This window comes from Thermothielavioides terrestris, chromosome 5, assembly GCF_000226115.1.
Source record: "Thermothielavioides terrestris NRRL 8126 chromosome 5, complete sequence".
Lineage (NCBI taxonomy): Eukaryota > Fungi > Ascomycota > Sordariomycetes > Sordariales > Chaetomiaceae > Thermothielavioides > Thermothielavioides terrestris.
Window position 1 is genome coordinate 280,490 of NC_016461.1, and position 17,490 is coordinate 297,979.

The window sequence follows — 17,490 nt, forward strand, 5'->3', positions numbered from 1 at the left end:
TAACTTCACTAGTGCGCTAACATCAACAAACGGGACGGACCGGTGTCAGCCCCAGCGACGAGTCACAGCCCTCAAGAGCGTCCGAGCCCGAACTTGACCCATGTCGGGCTGCCTTGAACCAAGCGCGATCCCAGCACACATAGTCGTCAAAAGGAAATCGCCTGCTTGCTGCCTGCACTAATGCAACCGGGGCGACGATCTTGCTTGCGGGCTGGTATTATCCATGCTGTATTGTGTTGGATATGAGGCCCATCGCATCCTGAGGGCCGACTCGCTGCATGGTCCGCCCGCCTGCGCCCACGTTTGTGCTTTTTGGCGCCCCAGTCCCCCAAGAGCACCCCTCGATCGCTCTCCGTTTACCCCCCAGTTCTCTCCCAGCGTGGATCTATAAAGCCTGCATCTCTTACTCACACCGACGGCTTGTTTTTTTCTCCATTTGTTCCCATCACATTTCGGCGACACATATCTCCTCCACGTTGTGGTGAAGGACTGAGCAACAGTAGGACTCAGCTTAAACCCGACCCGGTCTCACCGCCCTGGTCCACTTCCGGACCAGCCTCCCGCTCCGTCGCCATGGCGCCTGGGATCCTCAGCGAAGTCTCTCCCGCAGGGGAGACCGGCCAGGCATTCAAGATCCTCGCCGTCAACGACAAGCCTTTGAAGAATGGAGACGAGAAGCCGGCAAACGGCGTCTCAGCCAAAGAAGACAACGGGCCGCCCGCCGAGGTGAATGGTGAAGCCAGGTCTGACGACAAGACCGAGGTTGAGAGCAGCAGCGGAAGCGAGACCAGCGAGGATGCACCCCAAGACCAGACCATGAAGTGCGAGATAAAGCCTCTCGACCGGAGATACAATGACGACGACGAGATCTACTTCACCGAGCGCAAGGCCGAGGTCGAGAAGCCGAAGCAGAAAGACTGGTGGAGGATGTTCGCCTTTTGCCTGGTCCGCAAATACAACTCGGACAACGAGCTCCAGGGCCACAGCCTCTACGTCAATCCGCAACCGCTCCGGCAGCTGCTCGCCGACGTCATCGGCAACTACCCAGGAGACCCCATCGACGTGGACGACGTCCAGATCGAGGCCCCCTACTACTCGCTCTTCCACTACCGCGCCCAGCTCGAGACGGAGGGTTTCAAGCGCTTCGCCGACGACCCGGAGTCTCTCGAGCATCTGAAGCTGCTCTTGAACTGGATCAAAACGCATTTCGAGCTCGAAATCGCCGCCTACGAGCGGTGCACCACCCAGGGGCAGAAGGTCATCGCCTATGACTGCGCCTGGACACTCTTCCCGCCCGGCACCATCGTGTACTGCAAGCTGCTGACGCAGAACCGCGCCTTCCGCGTCCACAGCAAATGGTACGACACGAACGAGCTCAACCCCAGCCTGAACCTGCTGGCCGAGTTTGTCGACTTTGACGGCCACCGGCTGGGTACGCGGCGCATCGAGCTGAGCATCTCCAAGTACCCGGGCACGCGGGAGCTGGGCGAGCTGAGCGTGATCCCGCTCGACCTGCTCGACGATGCCGAAGACGTCCGCGAGGAGCTGCTCGCTCGCGGCAGGAAGTTCGAGAGCTACGTGGGGCAAAACCTGCTCGCGTACAACGGGATCGCCATCAAGAAGATGCCCGATGGCTACGCCCGCTTCAGCGTCACGGGGCGAGTCATGATCGACTGCAAGACGTACCACCGGATGGAGCCCAACGACTCCTTCGTCGTGACCAGCGGCGAGTCGTCCAGGATGGAGCGCAGCCGCAAGAAGGCGCTGGCCCAGCTCAGCTTTGCCGGGGCCGACGGGACCCCGCAGTTCGACCGGCTGTCGGACGAGGACGCGATGCTGACCAACGCAACCGTGCGCGGCTACTCGTTCACCGCGAAGCGCTTCCTCGAGTTCTTCGTCGAGGACCTGTCCGAGATCGAGTGGAACTCCCGCTGCTTCGAGGACCTGGTGCTGGACCCGGCCATCAAGAAGACGGTGCAGGCGCTCGTCTCGACCCACGCCCAGAAGCGCGACACCTTCAACGACATCGTCAAGGGCAAGGGCATGGGCCTCGTCTGCGTCCTGCACGGCCCGCCCGGCGTCGGCAAGACCCTGACCGCCGAGTGCGTCGCCGAGCTCGTCAGGCGGCCGCTGTACATGGTCTCGTCCGGTGACTGTAAGTTTTCCTCCCGTCCTCCAGACCTTTTTTTTTTTTCCTGTTCTCTCTTCCCCGTCTCCTGGAAGGGGGTTAACGCAGCATTTACAGTGGGAATCACCAGCGCTGAGCTGGACCGGTCGCTATCGCGCATCATGGACATGGCGGCGACGTGGCGGGCGGTGCTGCTGATCGACGAGGCCGACGTGTTCCTGGAGCGGCGGTCGCTGCACGACCTGCACCGCAACGCCATGGTCAGCGTGTTCCTGCGCGTGCTCGAGTACTACAGCGGGATCCTGTTCCTGACGACGAACCGGGTGACGACCTTCGACGACGCCTTCAAGTCGCGCATCCACATCCCGATCCGGTACACGGAGCTGAGCGTCGACTCGCGCCGCCAGATCTGGCGCAACTTCTGCCGCAAGGTGCCCGGCGGCGTCGACATCGACGAGAAGGGCCTGGCCACCCTCGCCGAGGCCGACCTCAACGGCCGCCAGATCAAGAACGCCATCAAGGCCGCCGAGAGCCTCGCCGCCTTCGACGGCGTCCGCCTCGACCTCAAGCAGCTGCTGCAGATCACCAAGATCCAGGCCATGTTCGAGAGCGACCTGACCAGCCTCAGCGGCGTCGACTACACCGCCCCGGGGGCCAGCAAGAAGGACGCCGAGAGCAGGAACATGTTCCTGTGATCTCTCTCTCACTCTATATGTCTCTTGCTTTCTCTCTTTCTTTCCCTTTTGTTCTCTCTTTTTGACTCTCTCTCGTCTCAAAGATTTGGTTATTGGAGATTGGGGTTCAGAGGTAACACACCGTGCATTCATGATGGCGTTGCGGTTGGGAACTTCTAGACTTGGGCAAGATGGAAGTTCAGGAAACAGTCTTCGTCGGGGCCACTGTATGTGTTATTGGCATTTATTAGCGGAGAAGATCTCGGGTGGTTCTGTTTCGCGTGCCTGCGTGCCACTGGATATTAATCCTCTTCATGTGAATGAATAAATGATCACCATTTTCGACGGAGCCGGCATCCTGAGACTGTAGGCCTGGGCCCTGACATCTGATCTATGCGGCCGGGCCTACCCGAGCGGTGGACATGGCTCGCAGGGGAACACACAACGCCCATTGTGGCCTTGACGACTACGGTTAATGGGTTGATGCGCACTAGGACTGTCAGGAGGCGGCGCTGCGGGTCCCGGCGGCGAACGGCCTTGGAGTTGGAGAGTCGGCTGCTGCTTCGGCCAAGGATAACGGCTGAGCGACACGGCATTACGCTCGTGTTCATTGCCTACGGAGGTAACGAACGGAGGTATGACAGCTGGGAGCGAAATTGGCGCGCAGGCTTACGCTCCAAGCGAAGCTGAGCATCGAGATAATGTGTCAGTAATGTCGAGCACACACGCCTCATTCCATTTGAGGAGGAATTCTTGGATGTGTATTTAACAAGCCTATCTATGCCCTGAGCGCTGGCGGCCACACTACATTTATAAGGATAATTTCGACGATACGTCCGAGACTCTCCATGGCCTGGAAGCTAGCAGCCTACCTTGACGACCCTGTTCGGTAAAAAAAAAAAAAAAAAAAAAAAAAAAAAAAAAAAAAAAAAAAAAAAAAAAAAAAAAAAAAGAGCAACTGGTGAGGTGGTGGTATATTGTCGGCAGCTGGTTGGCTCTCTCACACTGAGAACGAAGTTAGATGGATTTCCACTCAGTGTAGGCTGTAGCTTGGGTTCTGAAAGGTAGTTGTGGAGAGACATTACAATTGCAAACGACGGTGGCATGTCGCCCTATGTGTCGGCCTAGTACCAGAATGCGCTACGGTCGTCGGAAACGTCTCCATCTCCCTCCAGCACGGTGCTCGTGCCGAATAAGCTCAACAACCCCATGTATCACCGCAATACTCGTAGAGCGACGGACAGGATGCCCACCCTGCCTCGCACTCTTTGTTTTGAAGGAGAGCCACGATATGCGGGAACTTTCCAAGTTCATCGAGCAAGGAACACTGATCCACAATCTCCTCAATCGCCTCCCGTACAGTGATGAGCTCGTCGGATCTCCCCAGAAACCGCGCCGTCGGATCGGCGCCATTCTGGAGGAATAGCTGCATGATGGCCAACAGGTGACGCCCATAAAGCGCATGGTTGCGGGAATATACCCGTCTTCCTATGTACGCCTTGCGGACCAAGGATGTCCACACGGTGAAGCCCTGGGGCGGCACAAAAGTTTCGTGGGGACTGTCCGTTTTGTTAGGCTCGGAGTTTCGATCGTCGCTCTCGTCCAGCTTGCCGTTTGGGTCTGCACCCTCTGCGAACAGCACGCGCACAACCTAGGCACACGTGGTTCCCGCGAGGCTAACGCCCTCTATCCCCTTCCAAGACAGGAGAAACGGTTCGGAAGCGACCCGAAGCAATGTTTGGAGCTGCGGCTGAGGAATTCCTTTCCCCTTGAGTCTGTGGACAATGTATTGATGGGGATGAAGTGGGACCATGATCTCCAATGTAGTGGTCGGTCTCGGTTCTTGCGGGCCGCTCTTTTCTAACTTTATCGAGTAAAGCCCCGAGCCAGCCACTTCTACCGAAAAAAATCTTCTCCCAGTCACGGCGGGGCGGATATGTGATCTCAGTTCCCTGGGGCAAAGCGTGATAACTTCCGGTGGCATCCAGTTCATCCACCAGCTGTTCGAAATCGTCGTAGTCTTCGCCCTCTAAATGGTCTAAGGCAGTGTGGCCAGCGACCAAGAGAGCATTATGTAGAAGTCTGTAGTCAGCCACATGCGGATTTGGGGCGTCAGAGTCATGTTGCTTTGGGCCCCCACGGGACTCCTCCCTCTGAATCCGCTGGGCCTCCAAGGTGACCTCCCGGCAGCATTTCAGACGTCGAATCAGTCCGCTCAGGATGGCAAGGTTCTTGGCGGCCGTGGAAACAAAGCCGTTGGATCTGGGAAAGATGGCGTTCCATATATATTCCCGGGACATGAATTCCTTGGCCGTCTGGTGCATGAACTGAACGCCCTCGCACCCCTCTAGGAGTCCGCCGCATCGACTCTTCAGGCGTCGTTCACGTTCAGTCCAGCGGGGGCGCAGACCATCCCAGGTCTCAGGGGCAAACTTCTCCCTTTTGGCTCTCAAACCCCCGTTGCCGCCGGTTTCCCGATGACCTTCTTCAGCCAAGAACAATGTGATGATGTCCATGTCTCCTCTCAGAGGGAATACTCTTCCTGACTGACTGATAAAATGCCAGTGCATGACAATCTGAAACAGTCTCTCGGCCTCGGGGAGATATTTTGCCTTCACGTTCTGCATCATCCGCATGTAAAGCCCGTTCTTCCCACCGAGCCGCCCAGGCAGGCTCTCCAAGGTCTGCCACAGCTCGCTCGGAGTGTTGCCGTCGGCAGTCCCATCGACGAGCATATCGACCACGAGGCGGACCCAGAGGAACACGCCTTGCGATTTCGCGGTAATGGTCGAGACAAAGCGGTCGCGATCGACAAGGCCGGGGGCCTCCTTCGAAAGGCGCCCCTCGCAATACTGCTCGATCGGCCCGGCCGTGTAATGGTGCACTTCGAGTCGCGGAAGACCGGCAAAGCGCTGCTCGAAGACATTGAGTTCGCGGCTAGAAAGACAGATCTTCGTGTTTGATCTGTCTTTGAACCGGAGAACGAGCTCCGCAATGTCCTTGTGTCCGGCCACGATCCAGTCGCTGAGCCCCCAGGACTCGTCTTCCTTGGTGCCGTCGTAGATGATGTCGAGCTGCTCCGGCGTGTATTCGTGCATTCTCTCCACCATGCGGTACTCGTCCAGCCCGTCAATGAACAGACACACTTTCGAGTCCGTCAGGCCCTTTAGCACGGCATCAAAGGCGCGGCTCAAGCTCTCCCAGGTATTGATGGTCGCTGATGTCGGTGGCACTGGCACGCTGCCGAAAAAGGTAGGGAATGCGACAGGGACGAGATCTCGCCGCTCGCCCAGGATCTGGCACAGGAGACTTCGAAGCAGCCCTTCTCGGGACTTCTGCAGGTCGTTGCCGCGGTCCAGGAAGAAGTACCCCGCCTTGATCAGTTTCTTACTACCCGCCCACTCGGCGAGCGCCGCTGCCGTATCCTCGTGCTGGTAGATGAACTTCATCAGCGTCGATTTACCGCAGCCCGCTTTGCCGCTGATCCAGAAGATCGACTCGCTGTTGCTCCTGAGCCACGATTTGAATCGGGTTGTGCTGCGATTGCTCGTTTTGTCGGAAGGCCGGTCGTCCATTATCCAGGTGCATGTGTCGTTGTACGCCTCCTCAATGGCCAGCTCGCGTTCGTTGATGGACGGAAAATTCAGGAGTTCCAAAATCTCTTCAATACATGATGATCAGCAGATGCAGGCATTAATATGTCGTCGGTCGACACTCGGGAACTCTCACTATCACTTCTTTTATGGACTCGTTCGTCCACCACTGGCAATTTGTTAGCTTTGCCACTCCACCGAGACATCTGCCAGCGACGATGGACCAGGCAAGCGATCCCTGAAAAAGCAGTAATCGCAGGGCTGTATTGCCCGTCGCGATCAGGTGGCTTACAACAGCCGAGCAGCCATGCCTCTGGTCGGTCTCGCTGTTCGAGACTCAAGGAAAAGGAAAAGGCCCAGGGCCTCACGAACCTTGCTGCGCTGCTGGACGGGCATTACAGAGCTCCACGAGGAAACCGAGAGTCTTCTTGTACCCTGGGTCCTGGCTCGACGCGAATCTCACCATGTCCATGTGGTTCGCGTTGATGGCGCCTTGACGAACGTTGAATCCGTCGTACATGGCCGAGGATTCCGGGACAATCTAGAGTGAAGGGTCAGAAAAAACATGACGGAGCCTTGGATAAGACAAGAAGAGAAAAAAACGTACAAGGCCTATGGCCGTCCTGACCAGCTCCTTGATACATACTATACTCATGCGAGACGAGATTGTGGTGAACTGTTCTCGCTGGTTCTCGAGGATGTGCGAGTCCGGTCTGAGCGTCCGGAGGAGCTGATCATTTGGCTGACGAAGAGCGACCTTGACGATTTTGGTCAGAATCTCGCCGTACGTCTCCTTGGTACTGCCGCGGTGAGGAGTGCCCATGAAAATGACGCCAGTCGTGTGCGCATATATGGCGCCCAAGTCAGGGTGTCTCTCATGCTTGTTGTAGGCGGCCGCCTTGATGAGTGCTTCCTTCACAACCAGGCCACCGAGGCTGTGACAGACGAAAACAATTGGCCTTGTCTGCTCGGCCTAAATTTATCAGTTCTTGAAACAAGCTCGAGGAGGAAAAAAAAAAAAAAAAAAAAAAAAAAAAAAAAAAAAAAAAAAAAAAAAAAAAAAAAAAAGGATGAACATACCGTTCCCATTCGCAGCTGCGCCAGCTCCTCGAGTAAAGTATTGGCGTGGCCAAAGATGCTCTCTTTGATCACAGGACGGAAGGCGTTGGCGACGCTCGCGTCATAGCCCCAGGCGATTACCCTGACGTCCTTCAGGTCATATCGTAACAAGTCGCGCGGCCAGCAGACGTTTCCTTTTGACCAAGTCCCTAGCCGGGTGCCATGGAGGCCGTGTACAAAGACAACGTCGGTTCCGAGGGCGCCCGCCCCAGCGTCGCCTTGGCCAATGTTGTCAAAAAGCACGAGTGGTCCGAGGCCGTGGTTGGGACCAGCTCGCTCATCTTCCCCGCTCCTTGGAAGCTTCTCCCTCCCGGTCTTCTTCTCTCCTCCTCTGCGGTTTTGCAGGTGCTCCAGAAGTCCCATCGCACCCGGTGGCCTGAAAGGCAAAAGAGCTTATGCGGAGGGTAGCAGCAGCCGATATCAATGCAGCAAGACGATGGTTGAGACAGCAAGAGCCCCGGAGGAAGCAGAGGACTGGAAACAAGAAAGTGTATTGAGCCGTGCGAGCGCGGGGCATAGCATGCATGAGGTGGCAGTGAACCGACACGGGAGTCAGGCTGCGACTTGGCAGTCAACGATTGGGCAGATAGCCATGCAGCCAGGCCTCTGAACCGGCATCGCCGAACGGGGCCTTCCGTGGACGTCGCTTTGCCGTTCCCCGTCAGAATCCTTCACATGGCCGGTTCGCTGGCGAATGGAGCCCAAAGCTCTCAGGTGCGGTGCTCGACACCTGGACTGCCTTGTGACCAGACATGCGCACTCAGAGGGCACTCCAGTACTCTGTACATACATTCAACTATGGAATCCTGTGTACAGGATGGACAGAACGAGATTACGCCGCCTGGGGGCACCGAGACCGAAGGGTCCTGGCGCGCCACCTAGCTGCGTCCAGTGCGCTTACGTTCTAACTTACACAAACAAGCCTCTATAAATTATTTCTTCCATGCAAAGCTACCTTCGCCTTGTAGATTAAGTGTCAGCAGATTAGCTGAAAGACTATATCCTCCAAGTATTTTGGTAGCGTTCTACCTATAGTAGATGATCCTAGCCAGGACCTGTCCCAAGGGTGAAACTATGGCTCGCAACCAGAGGAGGGCAACTTCGGATTTGCTCCGCGCCTAGCCTCTTGGTTTGGAGGCGAACACCGACACAACAGGCGGATTAAGCGACCCAGCTTAGTCGATCTATTAGGCCGGACGCCGTGTTATTCCTCGTCGCGGATGATTTCGCCAATATATGGACTCGCCCGCTGCCGGCAGGTCGGTGCCTAGTGGCACCCTCGTGGCGAAGATAAGGGTCGCCTTAGTGACGGCTGATGGTGTTGCGGCGGAGCCTGGGCGCCCATTCGCCCAAAGGCTCAAAAAGCAGAGGGTTGAAAGGGAAGCCCCACCTTTCCGCACTCCGGGTGCGAGCCACCCCGGCCCCGGCATTTGTCATCACTCAACCCCTGGGAATTGCAGACGTCACAAAGCGCGCCGGGAGCTAAGCACCGGTTTGGAATCAAAAATTGCCGTATTAGTTGGAGCAACAAACGTCTGTCGAATTTAAGAAGGACTTCGACCTCGATTTCAATTCGCGTCTTGGCTCCTTCTGTGCAGTCACCGCCGAAGCTCCGGCCAAAATCAACCCCAATCACCGAACACAAGCAATTCCTCCGGCCTGTGCCCCTCCAAATTCACCCGAGACCCCGCCAAGAACCTAAGTTCAACGCCCGCCGTCCCGCCCCGCAAACTCCATCCAGCGCATGGCCGCCTCGCTCCCGCGATTCCTCACCCGCCTGCTTCGCCCGTTCACGACGTCGACCAAGATGGGAATCTCCCCCTCCGGCAGCGCATTGGCGCCCGCGGCGCCCATGACGGCGCCCGAGGGCGCCGAGCGCGCCACCTTCGCGGCCGGCTGCTTCTGGGGCGTCGAGCACCTCTTCCGCAAGCACTTTGGCGACAAGGGCCTGTACGACGCGCGCGTGGGCTACATCGGTGGCGACACGGCCGACCCGTCGTACAAGCTGGTGTGCAGCGGCAACACGGGGCGTGCGTAGCCTACCTTTTTCTTTTCCCTCTCTGCATTTCAAGCAAACAGGGGAAACCCTGAAAAACACCCCCCAACCGATCAGACCAGAGCAGACCAGACCTGACTAACCCCCGGCATGCCACGACCCAACAGACGCGGAAGCAACGCAACTCCTCTACGACCCAAGCCGGATCAGCTACACGCAGCTCCTGGAATTCTTCTACCGGATGCACGACCCGACGACGCTTAACCAGCAGGGGCCGGACCGCGGCACGCAGTACCGGTCGGGCATCTTCTTCCACACGCCGGCGCAGGAGGCGGCGGCGCGCGACGTGACGGCGCGCGCGAACGCGCAGTGGTGGGGCGGGCGCATCGTCACGCAGATCCTGCCGGCCGGCCGGTGGTGGGATGCCGAGGAGTACCACCAGCTGTATCTGCAGAAGAACCCCGGGGGCTACGAGTGTCCGAGCCATTTTTTGAGGAATTTTCCTGACTTGAAGTGAGCTGCGGCCCCTACAGCGATGGGGAGAGGAAGGTGGGTGTTGCGGAGGGAGGCTGTTGGACGGCAGTGGATGATATGTACGGAATACTGGGTGGCATGCTTGACGGTTGTTGTAGGCATTGGTTGCGGTTGGCAAGTTTAAAATGTTTTTGCATGTTTTTTTGTCGCGATCTGGTTACGGCCAGAAATGACTACCTAGCTGATACAACGGCTCGGCGTACCGATGCCTTAGCTCCCTCCCTGCCCCCAAAATGAGCGGCAAATCTGCAAGACACAAACAAACAAAGAAAACACCGAGTAGAGAATTGCTCGCTTGTTATCCCATCGATCAAGCCAACCAACTGTCCCTACCGTCCCTACCAGACTCCAATCTCACAGAACCCATCCCCCTACCGCGCGCGCCTCTTACTTCCTCCGGTTCTGCTGCATCATCAGGATCTGCACCATGCGGATGAAGATGTTGAGGAAGTCGAGCTCAAGGCTGATGCTCTCGTTGATGGGGTCCTCCTTGATGACGCCGCGCTGGGCCGCCCGCGCGTGGTACAGCACCTTCTGCACGTCGTACAGCGTGAAGCCGCCGAAGAGGGCCAGGCCGCCGTACAGCCAGAGGTTCTCGGTGAAGGCCAGCGTGCGGACGGCCGTGGCGGGCAGCACCAGCGGCGCGAAGCCGGAGACGGCCACGATGGCGGCGCCGGCCAGCAGCGGCCCGCCGATGTAGAGGTACTTGTCCTGCTTGGCGGTGGCGCCGACGAACGAGATGCTACCCATCATGGCGACCGTGTACAGACCGGCGCGGGCGAGCAGGGCGGGCGGGGCGATGGTCATCAGCGGGGCGATGAGCGCGGCCTGCGTCGCGTTGAAGGCGGCCCAGCAGGCGTACTTGGGGATGTAGCTGCAGGGAATCCGTTAGTAGCTGGCCGACAGTTGCAGTGCGACAAGGCGACACGGGCGGGTTGATAACTCACTTCTCGGGCTCAATCGCGCGGGTGGCGACCATGCTGCCGATGCTGAGGGCGAGACCACCGATGCCGACGATCCACGGGTTCGTGACCATGATGCGGTACACAAAGCCGCTCTGGACCATCTGGTAGGCCGTCAGGCCGATGATGCCGACGCCGAGACCGGTGTGCAGGAAGGTGCGGTTGAGGTAGGAGCGCTCATAAGGCGGCAGGCCGCCATCTTCGCGGGTCTCGCGGTTGAAGACGACGTTGGCGGTGACGAGGGTGCCGCCGAAGATGGCGCCGCCGATGAGGAGCTTGCGGAGCAGCTCGGCGCGGCGGGCGGCCGGGTCGACGTAGACCGAGTCATACTGAGCGTGGTAGCCGCGCGAGGCGCCCTGAAGCCGCGACAGGATGCCGTTGCTGGAGTTCTTGGTGCTGGCGCGGAAGGCCAGCGAGGCAGTCCTCGGCGTGAAGAAGCTGTTCTTGGGGGCGGACTGGTGGAACGCGCGGACGGCGAGCTGCGGCGCCCGAGCTGCGAGTCGCGCGGGACCGGCGCGGATCGTGAAGATGAACGACATTTTCCGGCGTCTCTGATTTAGTTCGCTGTGCACGAGAAGGCGGGAAGCAAACAAATGAGAGCGATGGTGTCGTCGTCGAGTTCTTTCGATGTTTTTGATGCAGGAGAGGTTGCGGGTGATGCCGGTCGGGATTCCGGATGACGTTGGATGGTGGCGGGCCTGCTTGCTGCTTAGCTAAATAGAGTTGTGTGGAGTGAGTGTCCGAGCTTTTTCCGGAAGCTTCGACCACCCCTGCTGCTTCGGACGAGACCCTAACCCCGGACGGTACCACAAGAGGCTCCTGCGGATAAGTTCGCTTCGCACTCAGACTCACGCAACAGTGTCCTAAATCCGAAGTTACCCCCCGGCTTGACGCCGCAGTGAAACCACAACATGAGGCCAAGATGTGCGTGTTTTGGCTGTAGAACTGTCTCCCAGGCATTTGAGTTTCTGGGTTTCTCTGTTGGAGCGCGACCCAGCAAGTCCAGATAGCGGAATATCCCGGACGGAGTGCACTGTCATGTATTCCGTCCATACACTGCTTCGTACACAGTGTACATACAGTGGTTTCTGTTTTCCACTTTGCCCCACCGCCACCCCGGATTCACGCTGCGCATTGCTCGCAGCTCTGGCTCTTGGAGACGCCCAGCTACCTAACCTGACTATTAACAGTACGTTCTGCGGCGCCGCCCGCAGAGATTCATCATCGCATCACCATCATTGCAATGGACGAGCAACCTTGATTCTCCGCGACGAGCCGGCGTTCAGTGCCGGGAATTCAGCTACAGCTAACGTTGGTCGCGACGATCGCCGCTGGGACATTTGAGACTTCCCCTTCTCCCGTCTGGGCAGAGTACGGAACGCGGATACGGACCCATACTTTGGAACAGAGCAAACCCGCATGGCGCAAACCGCGCCCACATTGCACCCTGGCACCTTTGGCCGCCGCACGCATCCGACCGGCTCGTGCGCCTCCTGGTCCTTTGCCGCAGCGCCATGTCCTCCGGCTCGCCTTCTCCCTCCTCAGCCCTGAGTGCGTGCTGTTGAAGCTCCACGCGGTCCCGTTGTTCCGTTGCGAGCGGCGCCCAATAGTTAACGTCAACGGCGCCGTGACAATTCGGAGGGTGCCATTGGTTGCAGCTCAACCCCGCGTTTTCCCCAACTGAGACGTCAGGCGGGGCCGTCCCGGGGGTGCTACACCACACTAGCAGCGTTCACTGCATCCCCACGGGAACGTTCTTGACCTTGGCTTACCGCACTAACTGAACCCGGCGACCGTCGCTTGAGTTCATCCCCCTCAGTCACCAATCTTTGCGAGCCCTATTTCCGCCGAATCGGCCATTTTCGACGACCAATTCATTGCGATCCAGGCGCCCCGAGCGACTATTACCCCCCATCTTGCTATTTGCAGCTTCGGGCTTCCAGCTAGCGCTTCTCCTCGCGTTTCAACTCCTCCCGCCACGCCATGTAAGCGGTGCCTGAGAAGGATCGGGCCAAACAGAGGGAGAAGGCATGAACTCACCACCAAGTTTCCCGTCAGACTCCCTTACTCCGTCTATCCCGAATCTTAGTCCAGGCCGCCATATCGAAGTGCGTGGTCATCAACACGAACCCTCCTAAGCGCCGTTACCGTCCTTGATCCATCGCACCAGACACAGGAGAGGAGGACGAAGGAAAGGCGAAGGAGACCGAGAGAGCGAGCTGCCACCCCGCGCGGTCAACAGCAAACCCCCAGCCGCCCTTTTTCGCCGCAACCCCGATTCCCCAATTCTCCAACATACCACGCGCACTATCATCGAATTCCCCCTCACCGGCAGCGCCGCGGGTAGGGCGTGGGAGCGGGCGCATAAATTCGCATCTCTGAAGTCCCCGCGTGGGGAAGGCGCTGTGGGTTTGGGCGGCAATAGCATGAAAGCACTCTCGCCTAAACACGATCCCGCCGGCTGCTCCAGAACGTACGGCACCGCGGCGCACGAAACACCATCCGCAATTCCGCTGCTGAGCAGTTCGAAACCGTTTCGCCAGCCACCGCCGGCCCTCGGCACCTGGGAGGCCATCCTCCCGGCGAGCTTGAGACGTCATGCGACGCAGTCGGACGCCGCCCGCCGCGCCCTCGCCCTACCGCGCCCTGGCGCATCACCATGCCCACCATGGTGCGGCATCGTCCCAGGCGGGCCAGCAGGCGCGTGACTCGGTGTCGTCAGTACTGCGGTCCTTCAACGTCGAGACAAACCCGTCGCGGCCTGTGCGCCCCTCGCCGCTGACCGCCTCGACCATCCCCGACATGCCCCTCGACCTAGTCGACCGCATCAGATCGTTCCCGCTCTTCATGTCCGCCCCCGAGGATTTCCTCGCCGCCATCGGCGCCCACCTGCGGCCCCAGATACACTCGCCGCACGACCATATTCTCACCGAGGGAGACGAGGCGATGGCCATGTATTGGCTGGTCCGCGGCATCGTCGCCGTCACGTCGCGCGACGGGGAGGCCGTCTACGCCGAGCTCAAACCGGGCGCCTTCTTTGGCGAGATTGGCGTGCTGATGGACATGCCCAGGACGGCGACCATCATCGCGCGGACAAAATGCCTGCTGCTCGTCCTGAAGAAGGAGGACCTGAAGGCCGAGCTGCCAAAATACCCAGACATGGAGAAGGCCATCCGCCAGGAAGCGCAGGAACGCTTGGCCATCCTCCGGAAGAAGCGCCAAGATGGCGGGCAGCCCAGCAAGCTGCCCGACACCAGCGGCGCGAAACTGGCGCGCGAGGCCGCGCCGGGCGAGGTCCGCACTGGTGATGTCGGCGTCATCGAGGAGGGTTCGGTGGTTAAGACCAAGAAGCGCAAGTCGCCGAGCCCGGGCGTGGTCGAGGACCCGGCCATCAGCGGCAGTGCGCTCGGCAGCGGATACGTCAGCGTGCGCAGGACGCTCAAAGAGCTTCCGCTGTTCTCGGCCCTTCCCTCCGACATTCTTCACTTCCTCGGGCTGAGCGCGCAGCCCAAGTCGTACCCTCCCTTCACCGACATTATCTGCCAGGGCGCGCCGGGGAACGACATCTACTTCATCGTGCGCGGCGAGGCCGAGGTGGTGCAGGAGCCGCCTAGCCAGACGCTCAAGAGGACCATAAAATCGACCTATGCGCGGCCGCGGTTAAAACAAGGGCAGTACTTCGGGGAGGTGGCGAGCCTCGGGCTGTCCGAGTGGCGCACGGCGACGGTGAGGTCAGTCACCGACGTCGAGTGTCTGATGATCCCCGGCGCCACGCTCGACGAGTTATGGAGAAGGTGTCCGCCCGAGCTCAAGTCCCAGGTGGAGGAGACCGCCAGGGAGCGCTTCCATCCGGTTGAGGATGTCACGATGGAGGAGGCAGAGTCGAACGGCGGGAAGCAAGCCGGCGCGGATGAGCAGGCGGCCGTGCCTGGCGTCACCCTCACGCCGCCCAAGACACCCGCGCCGACCGTCGACGACGAGGCGGATACACGCCGGCCGTCGGATCCCGACCCCTTCCTGAGCGTCGACATGGAGAACCTGCGTAACCGGCGGCGCAACTCCCTGGCGCCCCCCACACCGCAGACGGACTCCAGCGTCATCGTGGGCGGCATCAAGGTGCCGCCCGTGGCGCCAGCGCCGCCTCTCCTGTCCCCGGTATCCCCGGTCTCTTTCGACGACTCGCCGCTGCCTGCCAAGCGTGCACGCACGCTCGCCCAGGCCGAACTCGAAAAGGGCAGGAAGCAGCGCCCGGCGTTCCCGGACGACGTCTGGGTTGCCGTGTTCAAGCAGCTCGAGCTAGCCGAGCTGATCCGCCTCCGCATCGTGTGCAGGAAGTGGCGCGAGCTGCTGACGTCGAGCCCGGAGCTCTGCACGCACGTCGACCTCCGACCGTATAACCGGAAGGTGACCGACTGGTCACTGGCCAACGTGCTGGCGCCCTTCATCGGCGCGCGGCCCGTCGAGATGGACATCAGCAATTGCTTCCACATCACCGACGAAGGCTTCCAGGCGCTGTGGAAGACGTGCGGGCGCAATGTCAAGGTGTGGCGCATGCGCAGCGTCTGGGAGGTGTCGGCGTCGCAGATCCTCGAAATGAGCGAGTTCGCCAAGGGCCTCGAGGAGGTCGACTGGAGCAACTGCCGCAAGGTCGGCGACAACCTGCTGGCGCGCGTCGTCGGCTGGGTCGTTCCGGAGCCGCCGCCCTCCCGCGACACCGACGCCGCCACCACCAAGCAACCCCGCCGTGGTTCCCCTCAGCCTCCATCCCAATCCCAACAAGCAACAACAGCCTCCCAACCGCCGGGCCCCGCCCCGGGCACCACCATCGGCTGCCCCTCGCTCCGCCGCTTCAACCTCTCGTACTGCAAGCACATCACCAACCGGTCGATGGCGCACCTCGCCGCGCACGCCTCGGCCCGCCTCGAAGCGCTCGACCTGACGCGGTGCACGTCGATCAACGACCTGGGCTTCCAGGCCTGGTCGGCGCACCGCTTTCCGGCGCTGCGCCGCCTCTGCCTGGCCGACTGCACCTTCCTGTCCGACAACGCCATCGTCGCCCTCGTCGGCGCCGCCAAGGCCCTCACCCACCTCGACCTCAGCTTCTGCTGCGCCCTGTCCGACACCGCCACCGAGGTCGTCGCCCTCGGCCTGCCCGCCCTGCGCGAGCTGCGCGTCGCCTTCTGCGGCAGCGCCGTCAGCGACGCCAGCCTCGGGTGTGTCGCGCTGCATTTGAATGAGCTGCGCGGCCTGAGCGTGCGCGGATGCGTCCGCGTCACCGGCAACGGCGTTGAGAATGTGCTTGAGGGCTGCAGCCGGCTTGAGTGGTTGGATGTGAGCCAGTGTAAGAACCTCGGTGGCTGGTTGGCGGGCGGCGGCGTCAGTAGGTGGGGGTATGATGAGCGCGCGGAGAATGGAGGGGTGGGTGGTGCTGGTGGTGGTGGTACTGCTACTACTAGGGCTGCTTCTGCGCCTGCTTCGGCGGCGGCGGCGACAGCGACGGGCAGGAAGAATGCGCTGGCGGTGCAGAAGAGCGCGCAGCAGCCGCTCGGCCCGGGACCGGTGCTGCGGCCGGTGATCCCGCCGAGGGGCGCGCCCGCCGGCCGGGCTAGGAAGCCGGTGCGCTTTGTGGTTGAGAAGGGGCCCGGCGGGCTGCGGTGAGGCGGAGAGGCTTTCTTTTTTAAAGGGGTTGGGGTTGGGGAGGAAAGCGGGCATCTGGGGAGAGGGAGTTGGCTTGGGCGGCGGTCTCTCTTTTTGGATACAACGGGATGGCTTGTATGATGAGGTGGATGAACTAGCATGGAACGGCCGGTAACTGGTTGGGAGCATGTTGCACGAGTTTGCATGACGACGCTGTACTGCACTGCATCATAGAACAGGCTGGATATGATCATGGGATGGGGGAAGACGGTGTAAAGGTTGGTATTCTCAAAAAGGCCGCAGCTGGTTTGCCGAGGGGCTTGGTGTTGATATCGGGCGTCAAATGTATGGATGTATCTGTTCATTTCACCTCCCTGGACTTGAACTGCCCGTGGGATTGTTTTCCAGCAAGCGGTTGTCTCATTTGAACTACATGTATCAAGACAATACGCAAACCGCTGAGAGGGCACGAATTGGGTGTCTTGATGAAGGAACAGTACAGGAGAGTGACACACCCTGGACTAGCTAATCTACCTTATGGACGGCTGACAGAGTTGATTCCTCGGCAGAAGGCTGATGGCCGTGGGTCTTCGTGCAAAGGTACCTCTTGTTATTCCCGCCAGATTAGAAAAGACGCAGGCTAGGGTAAAGACTGCTGACTACGGTCTTCCGAGTGCAGTTGTCGGTATTCCGTGAACAGGATTGCTTTATTCCCCCAGTCTGGTCAAACTCAATGCAAGACAAGAGTGCTCTGCCTGGAGTCTCATTTCGCTTCATTCCAGGCGCCCACAGTCCGTCCCCTGGAAGGATCTCTATCCCAGGTCCCGATTTCAACTACGGAGTACAC

At 59.7% G+C, this 17,490-nt stretch overlaps 4 protein-coding genes across 4 annotated transcripts; 2 read left to right on the forward strand and 2 right to left on the reverse strand.

The window, feature by feature from the left end:
* Positions 1-482: 482 nt before the first annotated feature.
* THITE_2120632 (uncharacterized protein) lies at positions 483-2,979 on the forward strand. The gene is made up of 2 exons (XM_003656163.1): positions 483-2,155; positions 2,246-2,979. Exons 1-2 carry the CDS (start codon positions 574-576, stop codon positions 2,821-2,823), a joined length of 2,160 nt encoding a protein of 719 aa, XP_003656211.1. The 5' UTR covers positions 483-573; the 3' UTR covers positions 2,824-2,979.
* Positions 2,980-4,372: 1,393 nt separating this feature from the next.
* Positions 4,373-6,918, reverse strand: THITE_2120635 (uncharacterized protein; the record flags this gene model as incomplete). Its single annotated transcript, XM_003656164.1, has 3 exons — positions 4,373-6,463; positions 6,532-6,564; positions 6,768-6,918. 3 exons carry the CDS (start codon positions 6,913-6,915, stop codon positions 4,479-4,481), a joined length of 2,166 nt encoding a protein of 721 aa, XP_003656212.1. The 3' UTR covers positions 4,373-4,478.
* Positions 6,919-9,274: 2,356 nt separating this feature from the next.
* THITE_2081050 (uncharacterized protein) lies at positions 9,275-11,673 on the reverse strand. Its single transcript, XM_003656165.1, has 3 exons — positions 10,992-11,673; positions 9,678-10,918; positions 9,275-9,544 (listed from the first exon to the last, which is right to left on the reverse strand). Exons 1-2 carry the CDS (start codon positions 11,543-11,545, stop codon positions 10,432-10,434), a joined length of 1,041 nt encoding a protein of 346 aa, XP_003656213.1. The 5' UTR covers positions 11,546-11,673; the 3' UTR covers positions 9,275-9,544; positions 9,678-10,431.
* Positions 11,674-13,355: 1,682 nt separating this feature from the next.
* THITE_2120641 (uncharacterized protein) lies at positions 13,356-16,825 on the forward strand. The gene has a single exon (XM_003656166.1). The coding sequence runs from the start codon at positions 13,605-13,607 to the stop codon at positions 16,662-16,664; it is 3,060 nt and encodes a 1,019-aa protein (XP_003656214.1). The 5' UTR covers positions 13,356-13,604; the 3' UTR covers positions 16,665-16,825.
* The last annotated feature ends 665 nt before the right edge of the window (positions 16,826-17,490 follow it).